General features: G+C 36.7%; 4 protein-coding genes and 2 pseudogenes across 4 annotated transcripts; 3 read left to right on the forward strand and 3 right to left on the reverse strand.

Moving 5' to 3' along the window:
• The first annotated feature begins 1,716 nt into the window (after nucleotides 1–1,716).
• LOC106333010 (putative cysteine-rich repeat secretory protein 17) lies at nucleotides 1,717–2,856 on the forward strand. Its single transcript, XM_013771495.1, has 2 exons — nucleotides 1,717–2,139; nucleotides 2,400–2,856. The coding sequence occupies exons 1-2, from the start codon at nucleotides 1,822–1,824 to the stop codon at nucleotides 2,844–2,846; spliced, it is 765 nt and encodes a 254-aa protein (XP_013626949.1). The 5' UTR covers nucleotides 1,717–1,821; the 3' UTR covers nucleotides 2,847–2,856.
• Nucleotides 2,857–4,334: 1,478 nt separating this feature from the next.
• Nucleotides 4,335–5,165, forward strand: LOC106329802 (annotated as a pseudogene).
• Nucleotides 5,166–5,175: 10 nt separating this feature from the next.
• On the reverse strand, nucleotides 5,176–8,760 carry LOC106335338 (probable protein phosphatase 2C 76). Its single transcript, XM_013773836.1, has 9 exons — nucleotides 8,628–8,760; nucleotides 8,011–8,279; nucleotides 7,705–7,832; nucleotides 7,163–7,261; nucleotides 6,894–7,052; nucleotides 6,601–6,687; nucleotides 6,096–6,187; nucleotides 5,882–5,956; nucleotides 5,176–5,793 (listed from the first exon to the last, which is right to left on the reverse strand). Exons 2-9 carry the CDS (start codon nucleotides 8,256–8,258, stop codon nucleotides 5,464–5,466), a joined length of 1,218 nt encoding a protein of 405 aa, XP_013629290.1. The 5' UTR covers nucleotides 8,259–8,279; nucleotides 8,628–8,760; the 3' UTR covers nucleotides 5,176–5,463.
• Nucleotides 8,761–9,309: 549 nt separating this feature from the next.
• On the reverse strand, nucleotides 9,310–16,078 carry LOC106335339 (retinol dehydrogenase 11-like). Its single transcript, XM_013773837.1, has 8 exons — nucleotides 15,855–16,078; nucleotides 15,606–15,732; nucleotides 14,855–14,972; nucleotides 13,997–14,133; nucleotides 13,802–13,903; nucleotides 13,682–13,713; nucleotides 10,047–10,119; nucleotides 9,310–9,765 (listed from the first exon to the last, which is right to left on the reverse strand). The coding sequence occupies exons 1-8, from the start codon at nucleotides 16,076–16,078 to the stop codon at nucleotides 9,430–9,432; spliced, it is 1,149 nt and encodes a 382-aa protein (XP_013629291.1). The 3' UTR covers nucleotides 9,310–9,429.
• A 1,340-nt stretch (nucleotides 16,079–17,418) lies between these two features.
• On the forward strand, nucleotides 17,419–18,435 carry LOC106329803 (F-box/kelch-repeat protein At5g03020-like). Its single transcript, XM_013768435.1, has one exon. It carries the CDS (start codon nucleotides 17,419–17,421, stop codon nucleotides 18,433–18,435), a length of 1,017 nt encoding a protein of 338 aa, XP_013623889.1.
• Nucleotides 18,436–19,295: 860 nt separating this feature from the next.
• LOC106333277 lies at nucleotides 19,296–21,365 on the reverse strand (annotated as a pseudogene).
• Nucleotides 21,366–22,693: the final 1,328 nt, after the last annotated feature.

A 22,693-nucleotide genomic window follows, 5' to 3' on the forward strand; every position in this document is an offset into this window, starting at 1 on the left:
TTAAAAAGAGTGTTTGCTGTTATGGAAATAAAATTGGAATTATTTAAATTTCTTTAATCTTTTCAACCAAATAACTTATTTGACTGCTACCACTCGAGAGCCTTAATATCTTATACTAACGACAAGAAGTAAGTATCGCATAAATAGTAAGTCCATTGATTTGATGTAAAAGGACGATCACCTTTGTAGAGTGGGAATGTTTTTTAGATGTAGTATGAATACTTAAATAGTATGAAAACGACTTATTATACATTATCCAAATAAACGTAATAGAAAAGAAAAAGAGTGGACCCAAAACAAAGTTGTGGAGGAGATGAATAAATAAATAAGAGATTATAAAGAGAGAAGCGACGAGGATCACGTGTTGCAACTTGCATCTATCTTTATTTTGACCATTTAGCATTTTAGCTAACTAAACGTGAACACTATCCCTTATGAATCAAACTCGTATGCACACTTCTCATCTCTGTTCTTCATTCACATAATGTAATCCCATCATACAACGCATGAGTATAAACTTCATTAACTCCAGCTACGATACCAAACCACACACGAAGCATTATCTCATACCACCACCAGTTTTTTTAGTCGTCACCACAAGAGGCGGACCCACGTCAAGAGATGGGGTGTCACATGACACCCCTTAAATCTAAATAAATATTTGTTTTGTATCTAAAAACAATGGAATTCATGTAGTTCTGCTGGTAAAATACCTAAGTGACACCTCTAAACCCAAGTTCAAACCTCACTATTGACACTTTTATATTTTTTTTTCATGGTTTGATCCACCTAAAATTAGGTCCTAGGTCCGCCAGTGACCACAACAATGTAATCTTTCCAACAACTAACGCAGAGAGGAACGCGGCAAGCAGTGCCGTGCGACAGTGTTGAAAAAAGAAACCTTGGCTTATGGCAGCAAAAAGTAAATAAAGATCAAAGGCATCATATATTGACTATTACCATTCATAACATAACCATTAGAATTTGAGTTTATACAACCAAAGCACTAGAATAAATTTGATTAAAAACATGAGCCTATAATTAACGAATACATGGGTTTCCTAAGTAACAAACAATGTAAACAACTGTTATAGAACTAAAATAGTTAGATATTAGTGATTATAGTTCTGAATTTATTTTTGAAATATTAAAAAGCTAAAGTTGGTCAAATTCTATCTTTGTTTGATTACGGCATAAAATACTGAGTAATTTAATTATTTTACCTTAGAATTAATTAGAAAATTTAATGATGAATACTTGATTAATATTCTTAATAAATATAGAAAGTCTTGTTGTATAATTACAATTTTGTTTATTAGTTTAATTATTTATACGTTATTCTCTATTAAAATATCTATTTTTATTTTTATTGTTGTGATTTTTACGATTCGCTTATGGCAACCTAAAATGCTTGCAGGGCTATATATATATACCTGTGTCTTGGAATCTTATCTTAAGTTACCTAAAAAAGCAAGAATCTGGTAATAATAAATTAACAAATTAATGACACCCTCCATTTCAGGTTGGCATACGAATCGTGTGAACTAAAGTCACACCTCTGAACTTTTTACATTTTAGTCGGCCTTTTTGTCGCCGCAAATAAGTCTCAACCTTCCAACTTTTCTCAAAGTGTAAACATTGTTTTCTAAAAACTGACCTTTTCAAACAAACTTCGTATTGGGTAACCAAAAACGATAAAGAAATATATATATAGGCATCATATATCTCGTCAGTATCCAAACCCCTCGGTGTCTCTTACAACATCAATCCCAACGAATCATCTACTATAAAAACCTACTTTGAGAAAAACCATCCAAAACAATGTACTCATTATCTTCTGTAATAAAACGCCTCATTTTTATCCACGTCTTAGCCATACAACTACTTCTGATAAACAGCGACTTGTCCTTAAACACGACCAATGCCTATCTCAACCACAAATGTTTGGTTAATCAAGGAAAATACAAGCCGGGAAGTGAGTACGATAACCGTTTAAAAAGAACCCTCAAAATGTTCTATTCAGGCAGTTACAGAGGTTATGACGGGATCGGCGATTCTACTTTTTCCGCTATCATCCAGTGCCGTGGCGACTCCTACGGGCCCAAGTGCCACGACTGCTTTGCCACCGCACTCTCTGCGGTAATATCACATATTCATTATCTTTTTAAATTTTTTTAAAAAGAAATCTGCGCACAGCTTTTGATTACATTTTAGCGTAAGACAACAACAAACTTCTTTTATCCGGCCCGGACTATATATTGTCTCCCTGATAATTAGTTTAACTTCAACTCAACTACTCCTGGTCAACCAAAAAAAAGGAAACCATGTATTATATGTTAATTAGTCTTGTGCAATCTCGTTGTTGATTGTGGTGTGGATATTTAAAATGTATATTGCAGCTTAGTAGACGATGTCCTTGGTACAAGGGGAGGATAATATGGTATGATCAATGTCTTCTCGCGATTTCATCCTTCAATTCTATTGGGAAGATCGATTACGACAATAACTTTTGTATGTCCAACGCGAAGGTGGTGGAAGGAAATGTAGTCTCGTTTATGTTTGCTTGGAATACTCTAATTGACGATCTGACGACTTCTGCCACCAGTGGAGATAATTACACACTGTACTCTGTGGGAGAAAAGCGGTACAAGGGTGATATGCTGTATGGAATGGTGCAGTGTACGAAAGGCTTATCGCCAAAAGCTTGTCAGGAGTGTGTGTCGTTTATTAGCTTGCATTTTCAAGATTGCTTGAATGATAGACGAGGAGGGAGAGTTGTTGGTTGTAGCTGTAGTTTTAGGTTGGAGTTTTACCCGTTTATTGCCGAGCCCGTCCGGAATATTTAATGAGCTAAATAAATATCTAACTTTTTGCTTTTTTTTTTTTTTTCCAATCAAAAGTGTATGTTACATTAAGTGCTCCTCTTTTGAATGATTTTTTAAAGAATAAAACAACAAAATAGTCACCAATAAAAGAATAATTTCCTATTTTGTTGTTCTATGCTTGAATTGTGTCTTCTCTCCTATTTCTCTAACAGTAACATTCTATTTCTTATGATTTTATCAATTATATTTAGTCAAAATTTTACATGTCTTTTAGATTCTTTCTCATATTGGATTGAGATATATGATGATCCGGGATCGGAGCCAACGGGCATTTAATTAATACATCCATACAAAAACAATCACATGACAATTCACATCATCATGGTGTTTTTGTGAGTTGTGACAAGAAAGCAATATAACGACGAATCACTTAAGCGCAACTTCTCTAGACAGTTAGGAATGATCAATATGTTAATAGTATAGAAATATACCTGTGTTTTGGAATATTAATCTTATGTTACCTTTTTTTGACACGAATCTTATGTTACCTAAAAAACAAGAATCTGGTAGTAATAAATTAAGAAATGAATTCCTTCATTTCAGGTTGGCAACGTGCGAATCGTGTGAACTTTTGTCGGCCCTCTTGTCGCCGCAAACTAGTCTCAACCTTCAATTCTTCTCTCCCCTCCTTTTTTGATAAAAATGTTAATATCATAAATGAACATGAAAGTTTACAGAGTTGCATCCCTATACAAATGATTTCTTGGCAAAAAAAAAATAAAAAACAAAAAGATCATTATACCTAAACAGTTAACGGTTACTTAAGCAATCATTAGATCAGCCAAGCAACCATAAGATTTTGGAACCGTCTCCTACTCCTCCGGGCATGGATTGTGTTGATGATGGTTCGGTTGATTTCCTTGAAGATAATAAGCGCTGCAATCGAGATTTGGTTATGAAGAACGTTATTTCTCTGTTTCTAGATACTATAGATGACCGCTTGAGAGCATAGCAAACGAAGTAGTCTTATCGGGCCAGAGACTTGATCTCTCAACCAACTCAGCAAGTGTTGCCAGGTAATGAACTGACTCCTCGGTCTCCCAAGCCTAATGAATACCTGCTCCCAGATTTCAGACGCGAATTGACACTCTATAAAGAGGTGGTCTCTGGTTTCAGGAGCTGATGAACAGATACAACAAAGATCTCAGATCTGCATTCTCCAACCTGAGAGACGCTGTCTTGTTGGGAGCCTGTCTAAGTTAGCTACCCACATATTAAAAGCATGTTTCGGAGTGGCTCCTTTGAACCAGATGAGCTTGAACCAATGCTTCTCTCCCCTCCTTACATAGTGTAAACGACCAAACTCGTATTGGGTGACCTAAACCAATAAACAATATATATAAAAAAAAAGTATATGTCAGTTCAGTCCAAATCCACTGATTCTCGTACATAGACATTAGTCCCAACTAATCATCTCGAAAAAACCCTCTTTGAGAAAAACCATCCAAAACAATGTACTCTTCATCGTCTGTACCAAAACGCCTCCTTTTAATCCATGTCTTAGCCATACAACTTCTACTTATAAGCAGTGAATTGTCTTTAAACACGACCAATGCGTATCTCAACCATAAATGCTTGGTTAGTCAAGGAAAATACAAGCCGGGAAGTAAGTACGAGGAACTTTTAAATACTACCATCGGAATCTTCTATGTGGACAGTAGAGATAATAAAGGTTTCACCCTGTTCGGCGGTTCTACTTTATCCGCGCTACTCCAGTGCCGCGGCGACTCCTAAAAACCAAAGTGCCACGACTGCTTTCCTACTGCCCTAGCTGCGGCAATGTCACATTAATATTATTGACAGATTTTCTTATAAATATTATAAATCTGTGCAAGGCTTTTTATTACATTTTAGCATAAGACAAAAAAATGACTTATTATGTGTTAATTAGTCTCGTGCAATCTCGTTGTTCATTCTGCCGTCGATATTTGAAATGTGTAGTACAGCTCCGTCGGAGATGTCCGTGGTACAAGAGTATGGTATGACCAATGTCTTCTTGCGATTACTTCTTACGATTCTATTGGGAAGATCGACTACGACGATAATTTTTGTATGTTCAACGCGAAGAAGTTGGGAGATAAGTTCGCGTTTACAAGTGTTTGGAGTACTCTCATGGCCAATCTGACGACTTTGGCCACCAGTAATGTTAATTACACTGAGCCAACAGCATTGTACTCTGTGAGGGAGACGCAGTTCAAGGGTGATACACTGTATCGGCAAGGCAGAGGAATGAGAAAGGAACTACAAAACATTGTTTATAGGATAATAAGATATAAATAAGTGGGGAGAAACAGAACAAACGGTGTGTTCTTTTTTTTTTGGTGTGAGAAAGCACAACCAAACAGAATAGACCAAAATGAATAGACAAAAATCCGAGGACAGGTCAAGGCGTAGCCGTCCTTAAGGCAGACAGGCATGTGCAATATGCAACACAAAACCAAAATAATTAAAATCCTCACACGTTACAGGTAGCCACAAAGCACACAAACTACTAAATCAATTTTAATATTTATCTGTCTCTCTGCACATGCCTCAGTTTCGACCCCAACAGCATCTTTTTTTCTTCCCTGGCTGACCATTACTCACCAGCTTTCTCACCCTTGGTCTTTGGTTCGGTTTCCTGTTTTGGTTCCGGTATAGCCTCAGGAACCGGTTCCGCTTCAGCTTTGGGGATTGATTCGGTTTCCATTTCATCACTGGGGTTTGATGATTCGGTTTGGATTTCATCTTCGGGGGGTTCAGGTTCTGCTTCAGCCTCGGGGTTTGGTTGGGATTCGGTCTTATCATGACGGAATTTAACAACAATGCAAGTGATGTTGTCTGCGCTGCCACGAGCGAAGGCAGTGTCGGTTAACTTGCGGGCAGCTGTCACAGGCTCCTCCTCACTCTGAGTAAGGGATACCGCATCCTGAATCCAAAGCGGAGAATATAACACATTCAACACTCGTCAACAATCCAACAACAGGTACAGGGAGGAGTTTATATGTGAGTCATACCTCATTTGGTACCACATCCCATAAACCGTCGCTTGCGAGAACAAGAAACTCGGCCTCGTGATCAATCTCTAGATCCTGAATAAATAAACATAGACAAGTGTGTTCACAAAAACTCAACACTCAAGGATTACACATGGGTTGACACTACGGAGACTAGGAGAACAAACATAACACCCTCGGGGGATAGCATTATGCTGGAGTTAGAAGCGGTTACTTGAATCTCGGGTTCAGCAATAACGAATTGCTTCAGCATTCTGTTTCCAAAGGCCCGGGACATTGCCAGGACTCCACCTACCCTCCATGTTCCTGACAAGACAAGGCAAATCCAGATGATATTACTTCAAAACTCAGGCTGACAAAGAGATCTAGGGGAAGATATTAAAAGGGCAGGCCTCAAGACTACTAGTTCAGTCCCTGACAGTGATTGTTTAAAGCGTGAATAACCGGAGATATAGAATGCCTCCATAAGAAAATGGTTTGTGGGTCAGTGTTCCCTCGAACTTAGTAACAGTATTAGACCTAAAAGCAGAGAGAAAAACCCAGCAATGACATTGTATTATTGAAATTCGTGAAGGAATTATCAAGCATTTTGAGTAGCTAGTGATCTAACTGTAACTCAGAATGGAAGGCTCTACAATCTAGCTATGTCATGTTCAGAAGCAAGCAACCCATTAGGGGGACACAAGAGAGAGGGATGGTTTCTTATAATATCAGATTACCTGCCCACATGATAACACCACCAGCGCTTTCAATTCGCTTTCTTTCATCGCTTCTGTTTGGCTTATGGTCATCTGATAGTGCGATCGCTGCACAACATAAAAAACTTAAGGCTTGTGATCAGAAAACAACGAAGCCTTGTGACCAATCATAAGATTTTATTCATTATTTACTCAAGGCTAATGTTCTCCGAGGAATTGCATGATTCCATTTCCCAAACTCATGTTTTGACAAGCTCTCAAATTATGTTTAAAATGATATGCCTCATTGTTTTAGATCAGAATGAAAGACTGACCTTTCCCAGCTTTAGAAACTATCGTTCGTGAGTCTCCAACATTTGCAACATATAAATGGTTCCCCACCAAGACAGCAGCAGATGCTGTGGAGCCATCATCTCTGTAAGTATCCTTTTCCGACTCAAGGAATGCTACATCAGTTTGTTTGTATGTCTCACCTGCGAAATTCATCAAGTTAGAAGGTGAACCGATGACCTGAGACAAGCAGTATGAGCTCATACTTCTGAGAATTACAACAAAATTTTATGTCTAGAGATATGGAACGCACTTAGTGCCAGCTTGGTGTCTGTCAGAAATTGTGGATGAGTCATAAGATTGCTAAAGAGGTGTTTCTTCAGGTACTCAGCAGCACGTGAACCACCATGACCTGTGATGATTAAGGCTTCAGAAATTCGAGGAGGGCAACTTAAGATCAAATCAACAATATATTACATATATGCTTTCTGCTTCTGGGTATACTATGACGCAGATTGAGAGTTCAGTGCAGACATTAATTTCCTAAACAGTCTAATAGAAAACCAAGAAGCAGCAGTAAGGATGTATAAATACAGACTCTAATTAAGGCAGATAGTAGGCATAGCACATACGGCATGGCCAGTTCTATGTAGAACGAAGAACCTAAATTAGCAAATGAAGCTGGACAATGCTTCAGCTCAGCCATTTCTACATTGAGATGGATACGATGGTGATACGGCAAGTTGAAAAAAACCAGACTACTTTCAACACAGATCAAATATCTTACACAGTTCAACGCTAACACTTATTTTTCGATATACCAGAAGAAAAGAAAGGTACAATATAGAAACTAACCATCAAATATTCCAAACATGCAAACTGTTTGGCCTTCCATCTTAAAGGCTTTGACATCGTAGAAGTCTTCCATGGTAGACCTTTTCCCTCTGAAACTACAGTACCCACAGCTCATGCTTCCATCATCACTGTCATCACACATAACCCTTATTAAGTACTACTAAAAAAAACAAATATAAAACATTGGTCCAAAGCCACATTGCCTACACAACAGTAACGTATATCGGAAAATCAGTTTCTTCAGTACATGTAATTAATTCAATAACCCTACAAGCTATTTTCTACAACAGAGACAAATGAACTCACTTTTTCCAGCCACCACCAATGTACCCGCCGTCATCAACTTTCTCCTTCGGGATATCAAACATCTCAACTCGTTTCTCTCCGGTAGAAGAATCAACCATCATCATCTTTGCTGCAGTGGTTCTAAACCCGAAACCAACACTCAACGTCTTATTAGTAAGGTTAAGCTGATGTCTTCCTTGAGCAAACACCCCAATACGAGTACGACCAGCCTGAACAATGAGACTCCTTACGAGACTGCTGCATACCATCAGGCAGGTCCAATGTAGAAGCTGCGCAACAAACAAACAAACAAACAAACAAAAATTGAAATAATCTGTCATTACACTCATTAGTTATAAAGTATATCCCCAGAGATACGAGATCATCGTCAAGGTATTAGATATCAGATCCCTACCACAAAAATCAATCCGAATCTAAACGAATTCGACTAGCCAATCATTGAACAGTGCCGATCCAAATCTTAGTTCCTAAACAATCCGATTCAACAAATCTGAACGAGCGACACGGATCAAAGTAGAGGAAAACTAACAGGTACGAAAAAAAAATATCAAATCAAATCCAATCAACGGATCCTCAGAGCTGTGACAAAGAATCGAATCAGATCGGAGAGGACGCACCACGGATCGGAATCTGAGAGATGGAAGGAACGAATTGATTGCACGAATCAGCTTTTGGGAGCTTCCATGGAATCTGAGAGAATCCAAGAGAGGAGGAGATAGATAGATAGATAGATAGCACCGAACAGAAGCGGCGACGTGGCACTAGTACTCATGCATTTTAGATTTTTATTTAGTTAGTTACTAGTTTTTTTTTAAGGATTCTTTTTTCATTGGATTAACCTCACTTTATATTAATCAACTTTCTAATCTAATTCCTAACAAATCGTCTTTTTCATTTTATTGTTTACAATAATTTTCAAAAATCAGAATATCATAAGATATGGAACTAATACCTTTAAGATGTTAGATCTCTCTTTTGTTTTATAAATGAAAGAACACAATAATTTCAAAGAATTAAACATTGAAAAGAAAGTATTTCAACTTCTAAAATGTGTAATATTTGATTTCACACTAGTGTTGTTCTTCATGGTGAATATTGAGTTATCTACCTACATTATAGTTTTCATGCCCTTCTCAAAACCATTTCTATTTGCATTCAAACTCGTCATCTTGCTAGCAAGCATCCGGCACCAAATCTGTGGGAAAGTATTAACACAAACCCAACGCAAGTCCTTTTTTTTTTTGATCAAACACAAGTCCATTGTCTAAGCCCACGTATTTGCATCTGATGTCTTCCATGAGCAAACACCATCACACTGTCATTACACATAACCTTTATTCGAGATTTTCTAGTGGTCAGAACATAATAGTCAGATAATACTACAACATTATTGGGTTCTTAGTCTAATCACATACAAATTTATTGATAAGAATTCCCATAACGACATGGGACCTCTTCTCCTTCTATAAGCATTTCCAATGAATTAAGAGGAAGACCAATTAACTCTATTGTCTTTTCCCAAACTTTGCTCGATGTTTCTACATTGTGAGCTTCTTCTGAAGAATTTGTTGGTTGACAACTTTGTGATATGAATGCGCAAACGGATTTTTTATCGGTTTTCAACTTTTCACAGTATATTTGAATCTGAGAATCTGTGGCTGAGAAAACTGAGCTTCTACAACCTTCTTGTGGTGAATAGCTGATATAAGGCAAGGCAGAGTAAATATCTTGAATAAATCTTGGAAGATCCCTAGTCTGCAAAAGTTTAGATGTGGAAATGTTACTATATATGGAAATATTGCATTACCTTTTGTAATCGAAAGATCATACTATCTTATTTTTCAAATAATTATAGAAAATTACAAACACAAACGGATTTTCTCATTTGTGTTTGACGTTTTCTATTATTAGCAAATTAATTTTATTTCAATTAATTGTGAGTTCATTCATATATATTAAATATAAAATAAAGCTAAAAATATAAAATCAAGCTAAATACAAACGAACGAGGTTTATTATAGGGGTACTCTACTCACAATGTTTGTTTGGACAACGCCAGGAGATAAACAAAGGACGCTAATGCCGGTTTCCAAAGGCAGAAGGTAGTAGCTCAATCTTCCGAGATCGGACATCTCAAACTTTGCCGCCATAGCTCTTTTAAACTCGTGAATCATCTCTATGTTAGACCCTGCCACAAGTAAGTCGTCCACATAAACAGCCACTAGCAAGAGATCTTCGTGTTGCTTCTTCCGGTACAGAGATGGTTCTTTAAGACATCGTTCAAAGTTTAGCTCACACAAGACCGTATGAAGCTTCTCATTCCAAGCCCGAGGAGCTTGTCGCAACCCATAAAGCGCCTTCCTCAATTTATAAACTTTATTCTCACTACCTTTCACAACAAAGCCTTCAGGTTGTTTAACGTATACCTCTTCTTTGAGTTCTCCGTATAAGAAAGCAGTTTTTACATCCAAATGATGTAACTCCCATCGATGTGAAGCCGCCATTCCTATGATCAATCTGACTGTTTCGATGCGAGCAACAGGTGCAAAGACCTCGTCAAAATCTACTCCATGTTTCTGAATGTATCCCTTGGCTACAAGCCTCGCTTTATACTTGTTTATGCTTCCATCGGCATTCTTCTTCACCTTAAAAACCCATTTCAATCCGATTGCCTTACAGGTTGAAGGAAGATCAACTAATGTCCAAGTATTGTTCTTTTCTATCGACTTGATCTCTTCTTTGCAAGCATCTCTCCACACTTTCTTTTCTTTTGCTTCACCATAACTCCACGGTTCTTCATTGATAAGCATAAGAAGGTTCTCGAACTCAGCCTCACATAGTAAATCATACTGCTCGTCTTCCTCACATAATAACTCATAGTCATCAAGATAACTCGGTTTGTTGATGATACGAGTAGACCGTCTTAGTATCTCTGGTGGTTGATCAAGATTCTTCTCATCTTCTTCGCTTTCTTCATCCTTAATACTCACCCCACTACTTGCGTCATCGTTCCTATCTTCCTTGTTAGCAAAATCTATCACACCCATCTCCGTATGTGGCTCCTTCTCTGTTTTTCTCCACTTCCAACTCTGTTCTTCACAGAACACGACATCGCGGCTTACTATTATTCTGCGAGTCGATGGATCCAATAGCCTATATGCTTTTGATCCCGGTTCAATCCCAAGATGCACCAATGGTCGTGACCTATCATCTAGCTTCCTCAAATGTGGTTTATCTACTTTCACATGCCCCACGCAACCAAACACTCTAATATGTTCGATGCACGGTTTCTTTCCTCTGTAGCTCTCGTATGGAGTTTGTAGTAACAAGGTTCTTGTAGGAATGCGATTAATAAGGTACGTTGCGTGCCTAACAGCCTCACCCCACAAGTAATTTGGAACATCCATAGCTTTTAGAATGCTTCGTGTCATCTCAAGTAACGTTCTGTTTCTTCTCTCGACAACTCCGTTCTGCTGCGGCGAATATGGAGCGGTTAGATGACGACTAATCCCTGAGCTTTCACAGTAATCTTTGAACTCTTGGCTTGTAAACTCTCCTCCCCTATCTGTACGAAAGGTTTTAATCTTTAATCCCGTCTCTTGTTCAACCAAGCTTCTGAATCGTTTAAACTTTGTGAAAGCTTCACTCTTTTCCTTCATGAGAATGGACCACATGTATCTTGAATGATCGTCTATTAAGACGAACACATATCTGTTACTTCCAGCAGTTTGTGGTGTAATAGGACCACACAAATCCCCATGTATTAGCTCCAATACCCTTGAAGCACGATATGAGCTAGCTTGTGGAAACGATTCTCGTATTTGCTTCCCACGCAAGCAAGCTTCACAGATTTCTTTTTCAACTCCAAACTTGGGCATTCCGATAACCAAGTTCTTGTCCACCATCTTCTTTAGGTTACTCAAGCCTATATGCCCTAAGCGTGCATGCCACTTTGATGATTCCTTTAGATGTACTAGCTGCAAACATCTTGTATTTTCAACCTCCATTGCCACCTTATAGAGTCGATTTAGAGCTCTCTTTGCTTTCACCAATAATCTCCCTTCACGATCATACAAGAGTAGACAATCATCTTTCATCCTCACCTCACAACCAGACTCAGTAGCTTGCCCAAGACTCAAGATATTACTCCTAAGATTAGGAATAAAATAGATGTCTGAAAGTTCCTTGCGTTCACCATTCTTAGTTAGGAATATGATTGAGCCTTTTCCTTTTATATCTATTCTCGAATCATCACCGAATCTCACTTTCCCAGTCACTCTTCTATCAATCTTGGTGAAGAACTCTAGATTCCCTGTCATATGGTTGCTTGCTCCGTTGTCTAGGTACCATAGATTATCAATGTTGGACGAGGTATTGAGCTTGCTAGGTATAACGTTGCGTTCGTTAAGGAATACCACCTCATTCATCATCAACTCATCAGCCTCATGTGTTGTCTCTGCCTCGCTTTCATTAGTCTCTTGTAGCTTGAGAAGTCGGTCAGGACAATGCATAGCAAAGTGTCCCATCTTGTCACAACGGAAGCACACAACTTTGGATGCATCTCTTTCTTGATAATAGCCACCACTCTGTTGCTGTTGTCCTCCGTTTCTCTGATATCCTCCATTCTGCTGATAGTATTGGCGTCCACGACCTCTCCCTCGATTTCCATAACGACCTCCTCTGCCTCTGCCTCTTGAAGAGTCATATCGTTCTTGTGTCTGCGTCGGTCTATCAGCATTAGCGTACATGAGCTTGCTCTGTTCCTGATCTTCTTGTTTTTCTGTTTCGTCTTCAGCAATTCTCTCCTCATAAGCTTTTAGACGTCCCACAACATCCTCAAAGCCTGTTTTATCAAGATCAAGAACCTGCTCTAACGCAGCAACAATATGTATATATTTTTTTCTTGGCAAGCTCTGCAAGAACTTCTCAACTATCTTTGGTTCCTCAATAATTTGTCCTAAAGCTGCAGACTTGGTTGATAGTTCTCGAATTTTTCCAACAAAGCTATCAATAGAATCAGTCTCCTTCATCTTTAATCTACTGAAGTCTGCTATCAATGTCTGTAAGCGGGCCTTACGTACACGATCAGCTCCCACATGTCTTGTACTTATCGCTTCCCAAATCTCCTTCGCAGTTACAAGGTTTCCTACTTGCAATATTAATGCCTCTGGAATTGACTGGAATAACAGAGCCCTTGCAACATCATTCTTCTCTCCTTTTGCTTCTCCTGGATCGATGGCCTCCCAGACCTTATGAACACGCAACGCCGCCTCCATTCTCATTGTCCACACTGTGTAATTCGTGTCGTTGAGTAATGGACACTGAATGGACGTACCACTGCTCTTGATGTTGCTCTTCGCTGCAACGATATCTCCCATGATTTCCTTTGACTCAATAGAATAGCTCTGATACCAATTATTGAATCAAAGAACTATATTTCTCAAAGAACGCTTTGTTAAAACTCTCTCAATGCTTTAGAAAATAACTCAAAAAAAACTAAAGCTCTCAAACTCATAAGATATGCAAACACCCTTGCATCTCTTTATATAACTTTATAATTATCCTAAACTCATTAGGATTAACACAACTCTATTTCCTAATCCTTTAGATAAATTCAAACACAATAGGATTAGGTAGCTTGTACTCTAAGCTATTTCATGCTTATCTCAACAGTCTTTTGGATAGAACATTGTTAAACATAACCTGATATATGAAATGACCAATAAATCACAATAATGCAAAAACATTTTCAAGTCAGTTTTTTTTTTGTGATTGCTACAAATTAATACACCTGAGCGAGTTTGCTGCTAGAATATCCTTCTAAGCTAGAGAACTTCCGTTTACCAGAAACAAAATTCAGATCATTCGGATCGACAAAGCCAACATAGTGTATCTACAAAATGAACACACAAAAAATCATAACGTCATAAACAATTAATTAAGTATACTAGTATAGCATTTTTGATTGAGGGTCTATGGTACTTACAACAGAATTGACACTAATGATTCGACTTTGAGAAGCTCGGATAAGTGAAGGCAAAAGCAGCAGTGAAAGCAGAGCTGGAGCCAAATGATTCACTTGCAAGTGCTGTTCATATCCATCTTCTGAGAATTTTTGTGCACCTACCAAAATCAACATGCATGCTATCTGTGAATAACACTCATTACCTTATAGTGACAATATGCAGAAAACATGGCAATCCGATGCCATTTGATTGCAAAACAAATCGTCATACATTATTCCAACAACACTATAAAACTATACTGTTGCTTTTGTTTTTTGGGGGGGGGGGGGGGGAGACTTAACTCTTGCTTGGACTCAAGACCTTATCTTTTAAGATTTGATAAGGGTTAGTAATTACTTCATCCGTTTCACAAAGAGTGTCATTAAAATGCATTTATGTTTTCATTAATATCACATATCTAATCAATAGTATTTTAGATAAATCGATTTATTTATAAAATCAACGCATTTTACAATTAATTTTGAGTTGAAAGGTTGCATAAATTGTATTGGTATTGTAGAATGACACTTTTTGTGAAACAAAAAAATAAGCTAAAGTGACACTTAATATGAAACAGAGAGAGTATAAATTTTAAATCATTATCCCCTTTGTGTATTAAAAAAAATCATTATCCCCTTTGAATTAAATGAGTTTTCATCTACCATCAACCTAATTTGGGTCCATAAAGTTGGAGTATGAGGCTATGGGTTATAAATTTAAAATGAATGGTGCAAAAGCGTATATGACTTTGTGGCCTCAACGATAAAAATAAGCAACATGAAGAAAGAAGCTGTAAATACTCATTTATAACAGCTACAAAATTGTTATAAAAAACGAACCTCCCATAGAAAACATGCCGGCATTGTTAATCAGAACATGCAAAGGGGATAACCGTGCGTTCCACGCATTGCTAAATCGCATGACGGAATTTAAAGAGAGGAGATCAAGTTCCATAGCCTTGAGAAAAAGAAAACATTGTATCATAATAAATTAACAATTTTGATGCTAACAAAATACGCTAAAGTTTATTTTCATTATTATTTATTTCATCAATTAGAGAGGGATCATTAGTAGTTCTTGCATTTTTTTTCAACACCTATGTATGCGGATCTTAACGAAATACTGTTAAAATATTCTTAACTATACATTAATTATTGACTACTATGTAATTACTCCAAGCTACAGTTGTTATGTATAATTGCCATACAATACCAGCTTCATCAACTATACTAGTTTACATGTTTCTCACATAGTTTCATTTTCATCAACTACATTTGTAACAAAGTTGAATATTCTAATGAATCCATAAAAAAGGAAATTGAATCTTAATGCTATTGTTTTATCTTAATAATTTTAGTGTGTTACGTTATAGAATTTCTTACAAAAAGATAAACATTAAAATTACAAAAAAAAAAAAATTGTTTCAAACAAAAAATAACTCTAAAACGACATTAATCGTGGATCCGAGACAGTGTTTGTCGATACATACGACAGATGTATATATGATCACATATATATACTAGAAATGTTATATATAGAAATTAATCAGATTTTACCTTGTTGCACAAAAAAAAAGAAATCAGATTTTACCTGAATATTAAGTGGGTGTCTTTTCCCACTAGAATAGTACTTGGTCTGCCATTGTTGAATCAGCTCATGAGCCGCTTTTATGTTCCTTACCGCCATAACAACATGAGCACCCGCCTCTGCAAGCTGCCTGCAAACTCACCCGATAAGTGTAATGTAAATCTTATTACACTTATTTTCTCTAACACAGCAATAGAAAATAAAAAACAATATGAAAGTATAATAAAGAGAGCTTTGTTCTGAATTTGGTACCTAGCGGTCTCAGAGCCAATGCCACTAGTTGAGCCAGTAACAATGCAGGTTAAGTTGTTTAAAGGAGGAAGAGGAAATGGATTGTGTAAGTGAGAAGCCATGATTCTCTGCAAAAGAATCTCTTGCAAAACATTAACCCATCCTCTCAACCACACCATCCACCTTAAACCATCCTTCTTTGTCTTATTTGATGACACAATTTCATTACTCATCATCCTCTTCATTCTCTACGGAGTTAACAAAATAGATAGAGAAAAACAAAAGATTATATATTGATTACTGCGTCAAATTTTTGAAACGTGATAAACAATTTTGATTAATGAAAAGCATGTGACGCCTCAGGCTTAGTGTGGTATACATAACCCGTCCTTGCCGTTACTATAATAATTAGTTGGTTATTAGTTGGCCATTAATTTATCACTCTTATCTTTAATCTTACTACAAGGGAATTGCCTTTCTTTATTCTTATATATTATGTGTTTGAGAAGTTTAGTGTCGGGTTGAGCTAATGTTACTACTTACTAGTCATTTTAACTTAAGAATATCAAGTACATAATAAATTTTATTGACTAACGTAGAACATACATTGACTTGAATGCTATCTTGTTTTTTCATTGTCTAGGTTGTCTATGGCCACGTTAGAGACCTTTTTTGTTTATCTATTTTGTTTTAACAAGGAATTGCAGTTCTGTATTATTGTTTTCTAAGCAACCCTTGTTGTTATGCACATCCAACCATGTGTATTTAATGATACACTATAATATGTTGGTAGTTAATGACAATGTGATCAGTAAGATAGATTGTATTTGCAATTATGCATGTATACGTAATGTATGTACCTCCAAAGAACTGTTATCACTATACTTAAACAAAAAAAAAAACACGATTATCAGGTTTCAAAAAGGGAGAGAAAAAATCGAAGGAAAAAAAATAGATTTATTTATCAAAAATGAAAATATTACATAATTCACACCAATTCTCTTATATGTAGATATATGTGTGTGTTACAATGGAAAGAAGAAGAGATTTCTAAACAAGCTATTCTCTTGCAATAGACTTGTGAGAAACACTTACTTTTAATGAGTCCCATTACGGCATTGAACCTCTTCTCCTTCTATAAGCATGTCATAATTCATCAAGAGGAAGACCGAGTAGCTCTACTAGCTAATCTACTATAGAGCCTCTATAGTCTTTTCCTATACTCTGTTTGCTTCTTTTGAAGGCTTTGTGTGCTTGTTGCAGTCTTGAGATTTGAATAAATAGGCTTATCATCAGTGTTTAGCTTTCCACAGTGCTCTGGATTCTGAGCATCATATCATCACTGAGAAAAGGGAGCTTCTACAACTTTCTTGATGTTAATTATTAGTTAATTATTAGTATAATTTTTGAAAGATTTTTCTTTAAGAAACTCTTAATACGGATTGATATCTTGATGTAATATAACCGTGTTTGGTCGGTTCGGATCCAACCAGGGTCAAAGAACACGACCGCAATTGTAAAAAAAGTTTATATATAAAAGCAAAACAAAAACAATCAATTAAACCCTAACTGTTTCAACACGGTGATGACGGAAGAGATGAAACCATCGGAGTCTCCTCGGGCATTGTTGTCGTTTTGGTCGTTACCAAACGACGTCGCTCTCAATATCTTAGCCCGAATCTCGAGAATCCATCATCCATCTCTGTCTCTCGTCTCCAAGCGTTTCAAATCAATCCTCTCTTCGCGTGAGCTAGACGTAACACGAACCCTAATGGACAAAACAGAGAAGCAAATCTACCTCTATTTAAAATTTCGTCGGCATACTAAACCTTGCTGGTTCGCACTCACCCCAGGTCCCGACCAGAAACTGAAACAACTCCCTTCGTTTCCTTACGAACATCATCCAGATTCCCCGACCGTGGTGTCAAGTGGTTCAGAGATTTACCTCATCGGCGGATTAGTAAATCATAGAAGAAGCAGAAGAGTGTTTGTCCTCGATTGTCGTTGTCAAAAATGGCGTAAACTCCCTGAAATGCGAGTGCCTCGAGGAAGTTACGCAGCCGCCGGTTTCATTGACGGGAAACTTTACGTGTTGGGAGGTCGTGAGAGCTCGGGAGAGGTTTATGATCCGAAGAGTGGAACTTGGGAGCCATATATGATGAATATCCAAAAGGATGTCATGCTTGGAAACTTTGGATACTTTGTAACCAACACTTGCTTCATAGCTGAAGAGAAGATATTGTGTAGAGTAGTTAATCACCTAGGGAGTAGTTTTTTGACTTGGTGTGATCTTGGGGACAAGATGGGGTGGAGACAAATTAAGGGACTTGAAGGACTGTTTCCGGTGCCACCGGATTTTGTATCTGTGGCAAGTCCGGAAGGAGGAAGAAGACTGACAGTTTGGTGGGTTTCTTACCAAAAGGAAGATGATCTTGTTCTTGTTAGTGAGATTGAGATTTGGTGTGCTGAGATTTCGTTTCAGTTACGAAGCAGAGAAGAGGTTTATGGGGTCGTGGAATGGTCCAAGGTTTTACATGCTATGAACCGCAGTGAAACTGGTGGAGTCATTTCACTTTTGTCTTCTGCTATTGTGAATCTGTGATGCGTTGATCTAGCTTAGGCATGAGCGTTCCGTTTTTAGTTTCGATTCTGTTTTTGATTTTAAGTTCTAGAGATTTAGAAACCATTCGGTTAATTTGAAATTTTCTTTGGTTTTAGCCGCTAATATTTAATAAAAATTCGAATTCAATTTGGTTCTGTTTTCTCAGATAATTAAAAAACGGATAAAGATATTTTTTTTTAGTTTTGCCTAGTCAAACATTTGATGATTTGAATAAAATTAAAATGTTTTAGATAAAAAAACATATAGGTAATTTAGTTTTTTTCAGATAATTTAAAATATTTTGAATGATAATTTTTTTTGTTAATTTGATGTTTCGGCTTATTTGGTTTATAAGTAATATTGTAGAATATTTGCTAATTGTAAAACTTAATTTTAAATTATATTCAATTGCAGTTTATTTTGACTTTTGGCTCCCAAGATATATGGTCCATCTCAAACCATGTCATCATACTAACATCGCTGCTTGAGAGTATAAAACAACGCAAGATTTTCAAGTAGTGTATATGGTCCATCTCAAACCATGTCAAAAAACTACTCCCTAGTTAAACAATCCCTTTACATCAATAAACTATATATTCAAGAGCACAAAGTAGGTACAACAAGAGTATAAAACAACCTTGCGTTGCTCTCCGATGAGATGAGCATCCTTTAGTCCTCTGACTTATGTTCACTTCTTGAACACCAGCTGTATCAGACTTTCAACAAACTGAATTCACCAACACACTACTTGAAAACCAACACCAACACCATAATTATATATTACTAGTTGTTTTTGTAAATAAATTTCAGCGACAAGTTAATCATGAAAAATTCAAATTTCATTTTGGTGGTGGTTCTTTCATGGCTAATAATAACATGACAAGATACAGAGAACAAATAGTCCAAATAGCAAAATAACAAAAGTCATTATCAACCACCCCGATGAAACTAGTAATGTTTTTACACAAAATCATCCCAAAAACTCACTATGTTCTCTACTTTTTTTCCCAATCAAAGAAGACGACTTCACATTTGGTAGAGCCTCTAGGGATTTTGAGGAGCTTCTTAACCAATTCATCATTTGTTGAACAATCTTTATGCAAATGTAGAGTGAGTTTCTTGAGGATTGCCGAATTCTCGAGGATATACCTTACCATGTTCATTTCACCAACAACGCTTGAGAGTGGGACATTGAAATCAACAAACTCGAGAGACGATAGCAAACACTGAGGCACATACGAAATATTGATTTCATCCATATCCTCTAACTGAAGTTCATCGCATTCCTGAGGCAAGAACGTAGGATTATTAAAATGCAAAGAAAAAAAAAAGATAGCAGAATCTTCATAGTTAAAAGGTGGAAAAAAAAATATTATAGCATATAGCAGATCATCACCAAGGTGAGGGATTTCAGGTTGGGGAAGCTCTCAAGAATGGTCGGTAACCATCTCAAACATGAATAACCCTATATGATGTTTGGTGCAACAAGAAAAAAAAACAATTAACGTGGGATGTTAGAAAAAACTTTCATGATTGAATATGTACATGTTATATACACAAGAATTAACATTGTATATACCATCAAACCGTGTCCAAGTATCGTCATATCCCTGACCTTGGAAATTCCAGAGAGACAGTTGCAGAATCTTTTTCTGTTTGATAAAATTTCATCAAAATCCCCAAAATAAGTTCCGAGACGAATAACAAATTTGACATTGGTATCCATAGTATTGGTTATCATATAGCTTCCTGATAGGCTAGAATCGATGCTCAAAAAGCCTAGTCGAGGAGCATCGATCACAACTTCTGACATGCATTCTTGTACACTGAGCCTCTTCAACGACCTAGAGATCACCCGAAAGACTTTTACGTCATCATTCAGAGAGCTATCAACTTCCAACTCTTCAAGGACAGGACATGAGGAGATAAGTCTCTCGAAAGTGGCCTCGTTGGGATTCATCATAGATATTAAGTGCAAAATCCTCAGACTAGGTAAGTAAATAAACTCTGAATCACGCAAGAAGACACCATCGAGTTTTAAAGATACCAGTGTCTCGCAGACATAAAGGCTTAGGGGCATCCCATGAAAATAAGCCCTAAACCGCGTGTAACAATATTTAGGGATATGAGGACTATCTGGATCAGTCCGAACATCTAGATGTTGGATCTTTCGCTTAACTGCTGCATCAATCCATGGTGTGACGTAAGAATTGTAATAATCTACACCTTCATTCGAATCTACACCTTCATTTGACTCAACATCTAACTCAACTTTGTCTATGCTTGAAACCCTGTCGGAATCGAAAAACCCGTCACCAAAATTAACCAAGGCATCTTTTTCCCGGAAGTCTCGATAATTCAATCCTAGACGAGGAACCCAAAGCCAGAGAGTCCTCCATCTGGTGGACAGAGCACTTGTTCTTACAGCATCCTTTGTGGGAAGATGATAAAGTACTCGACAGATCAAAGGATCAGGCAATTCGCTTATTCTATCGGGTTTCTTCTACTAGCCATATTTCTTTTGTTCTGAACTGTTTTGTCTGCATAACAAAAATTGGAAACCAAAAGTTTCAATAAGGATGAATTCCAAGGTTCAGTGGAAGATGAATCAAATAAGACCACAACGAGACTAGTCCGCCTAGGGTTTATTTCTAGTAATAAGAAAAGTGGATGAAAAACCAAGAATGTTCGATCAAAAGAAATGAAATCACTTACTCCCGTCACAATTGGCGAAGAGAAAGGAAACATTCAGATTGTCTGGGAATTTGGAGTCTGTAGCCAGAGTAGAGCGCTTTGATCTGAAATAAAAATATTAATTTATGTTTTTTTTTTGTTCGAAAGTTTATGTTTTTTAAGACATCCTCAACGAGGGGTTTTAAGAGAGTATTTATAATATAATAAAAATTGAAAAATAAAGAAGGCAGCATAGATAGAAACGTATCAAGGTTGAGATACTCTCCCAAAAAATAATCTGAGACTAATGAACACATGCTATTTTTTTGCTGATTTGATTTTCTTTTTTCCTTGATCAAAAGTTATTTAGATAATAAAATATTAATAAAATACTAAACTCTTACCTGAGAAGATAGTCTGAACAGGATCCCATATTAATGATGTTCTTAGGATATCATACTATATATTAAAAGATAAATTATTTTAAATTATTATAATTTAATTGATTGATGATTTTTTTTTATTTATTTCAATCAAACATAAGAAAAAATGAATCTAGAACTAATTAAACAAGCTGCCAATTGATATTAAATGTAAATGTTTATAGTAACTAACTGTAGAAATAATGAAAAGTTCTTGTGATTTTCTTTTCTTTAGCAATCATTTATTTATAAACTATAAAAATTTAAATCTATCTATAATCTTCCTATATTTTGTAGAAGTTTTAAAAATTATTTATAAATGTATAAATTATTTTAAAAGTGACCATAAAGAAGTTATAAAACCAGAATCTATCACAATTGTTTTCTTCATAAAGTAGCAAATATTTTCCAAAAATCATATTATTTATGTTTTGTATATTTTTGTATATGGAATATACAGAGAAACACCAGGATGATGTGTGCACACGGAAAAGGAAGAAACGTTTATTTAGAACTAACGAAGAGAAGGCGATCACAAACACCTCTGAACTTGAGAAACGCAAGAAGTAGCACAAATCTTCAGCTCCTTAGGCGCGGATGATAAGAAATGGCTTTTCTCTGGGGGAAAGATTGGACTGAGAAGTTAACTGATTTTCAATGAAACCTAAAACTTAAAAGGCTGAAGTTTTTCACAAAAACGGTTTCACAAAAACGGAAAGTTTAACTCCGAATCGAAAGCAGAGAGAGAGAACGAATCGTTTACCTGTTGGTGATCAGAATGGCTTAAGGAAGGAGAGAAGATGAGAGCTTTTTCAGAAAAATATCTGATTTGTTTTTAATATTGTTTTTGATCACACACGAGTATTGGTTTAAGTAGCTAAACAAATATAAAACTTTACTCATGAGAATTATTAAAATAAAGACTCTTTCTCATCTAGAGACCCTCCTTTCCTTTATATCTTCTTTCTCTTAAAAAAAAATGGTAAACCATTTCTCCTGAGAGAGAAAGTGAAAGTTCCGGTGGCCACGCGGTGGAAATCTGGTGTGGTGCGAATTCAAACTCGGGTTCTTTGTGGATCCACGGAACGTCTTGATCAACCGATACAGACGCGTGATTTCTTGTTTTCTTTGATGTCATTCTCAACGATCTCTCCTTTCTTCAT

Source organism: Brassica oleracea, chromosome C3, assembly GCF_000695525.1.
Source record: "Brassica oleracea var. oleracea cultivar TO1000 chromosome C3, BOL, whole genome shotgun sequence".
Classification (NCBI taxonomy): Eukaryota; Viridiplantae; Streptophyta; class Magnoliopsida; order Brassicales; family Brassicaceae; genus Brassica; species Brassica oleracea.

Excerpts from the sequence above, each read along its gene's own strand:
- LOC106335338 (XM_013773836.1), bottom strand. The coding sequence starts at position 8,258 with ATGGTATGCAGCAGTCTCGTAAGGAGTCTCATTGTTCAGGCTGGTCGT. Across the intron at positions 7,833-8,010 it reads ATTGGTGGTGGCTGGAAAAA|TGATGATGGAAGCATGAGCT; the intron begins GTGAGTTCATTT and ends GTGTGATGACAG. Across the intron at positions 7,262-7,704 it reads CATGTTTGGAATATTTGATG|GTCATGGTGGTTCACGTGCT; the intron begins GTTAGTTTCTAT and ends TAATCATCACAG.
- LOC106329803 (XM_013768435.1), top strand. The coding sequence starts at position 17,419 with ATGACGGAAGAGATGAAACCATCGGAGTCTCCTCGGGCATTGTTGTCG.
- LOC106335339 (XM_013773837.1), bottom strand. The coding sequence starts at position 16,078 with ATGAAGAGGATGATGAGTAATGAAATTGTGTCATCAAATAAGACAAAG. Across the intron at positions 15,733-15,854 it reads ATTGGCTCTGAGACCGCTAG|GCAGCTTGCAGAGGCGGGTG; the intron begins GTACCAAATTCA and ends GTGAGTTTGCAG. Across the intron at positions 10,120-13,681 it reads AATGTTCTATCCAAAAGACT|CTACTACCTTCTGCCTTTGG; the intron begins GTTGAGATAAGC and ends CGGAAGATTGAG.
- LOC106333010 (XM_013771495.1), top strand. The coding sequence starts at position 1,822 with ATGTACTCATTATCTTCTGTAATAAAACGCCTCATTTTTATCCACGTC. Across the intron at positions 2,140-2,399 it reads TTGCCACCGCACTCTCTGCG|CTTAGTAGACGATGTCCTTG; the intron begins GTAATATCACAT and ends TGTATATTGCAG.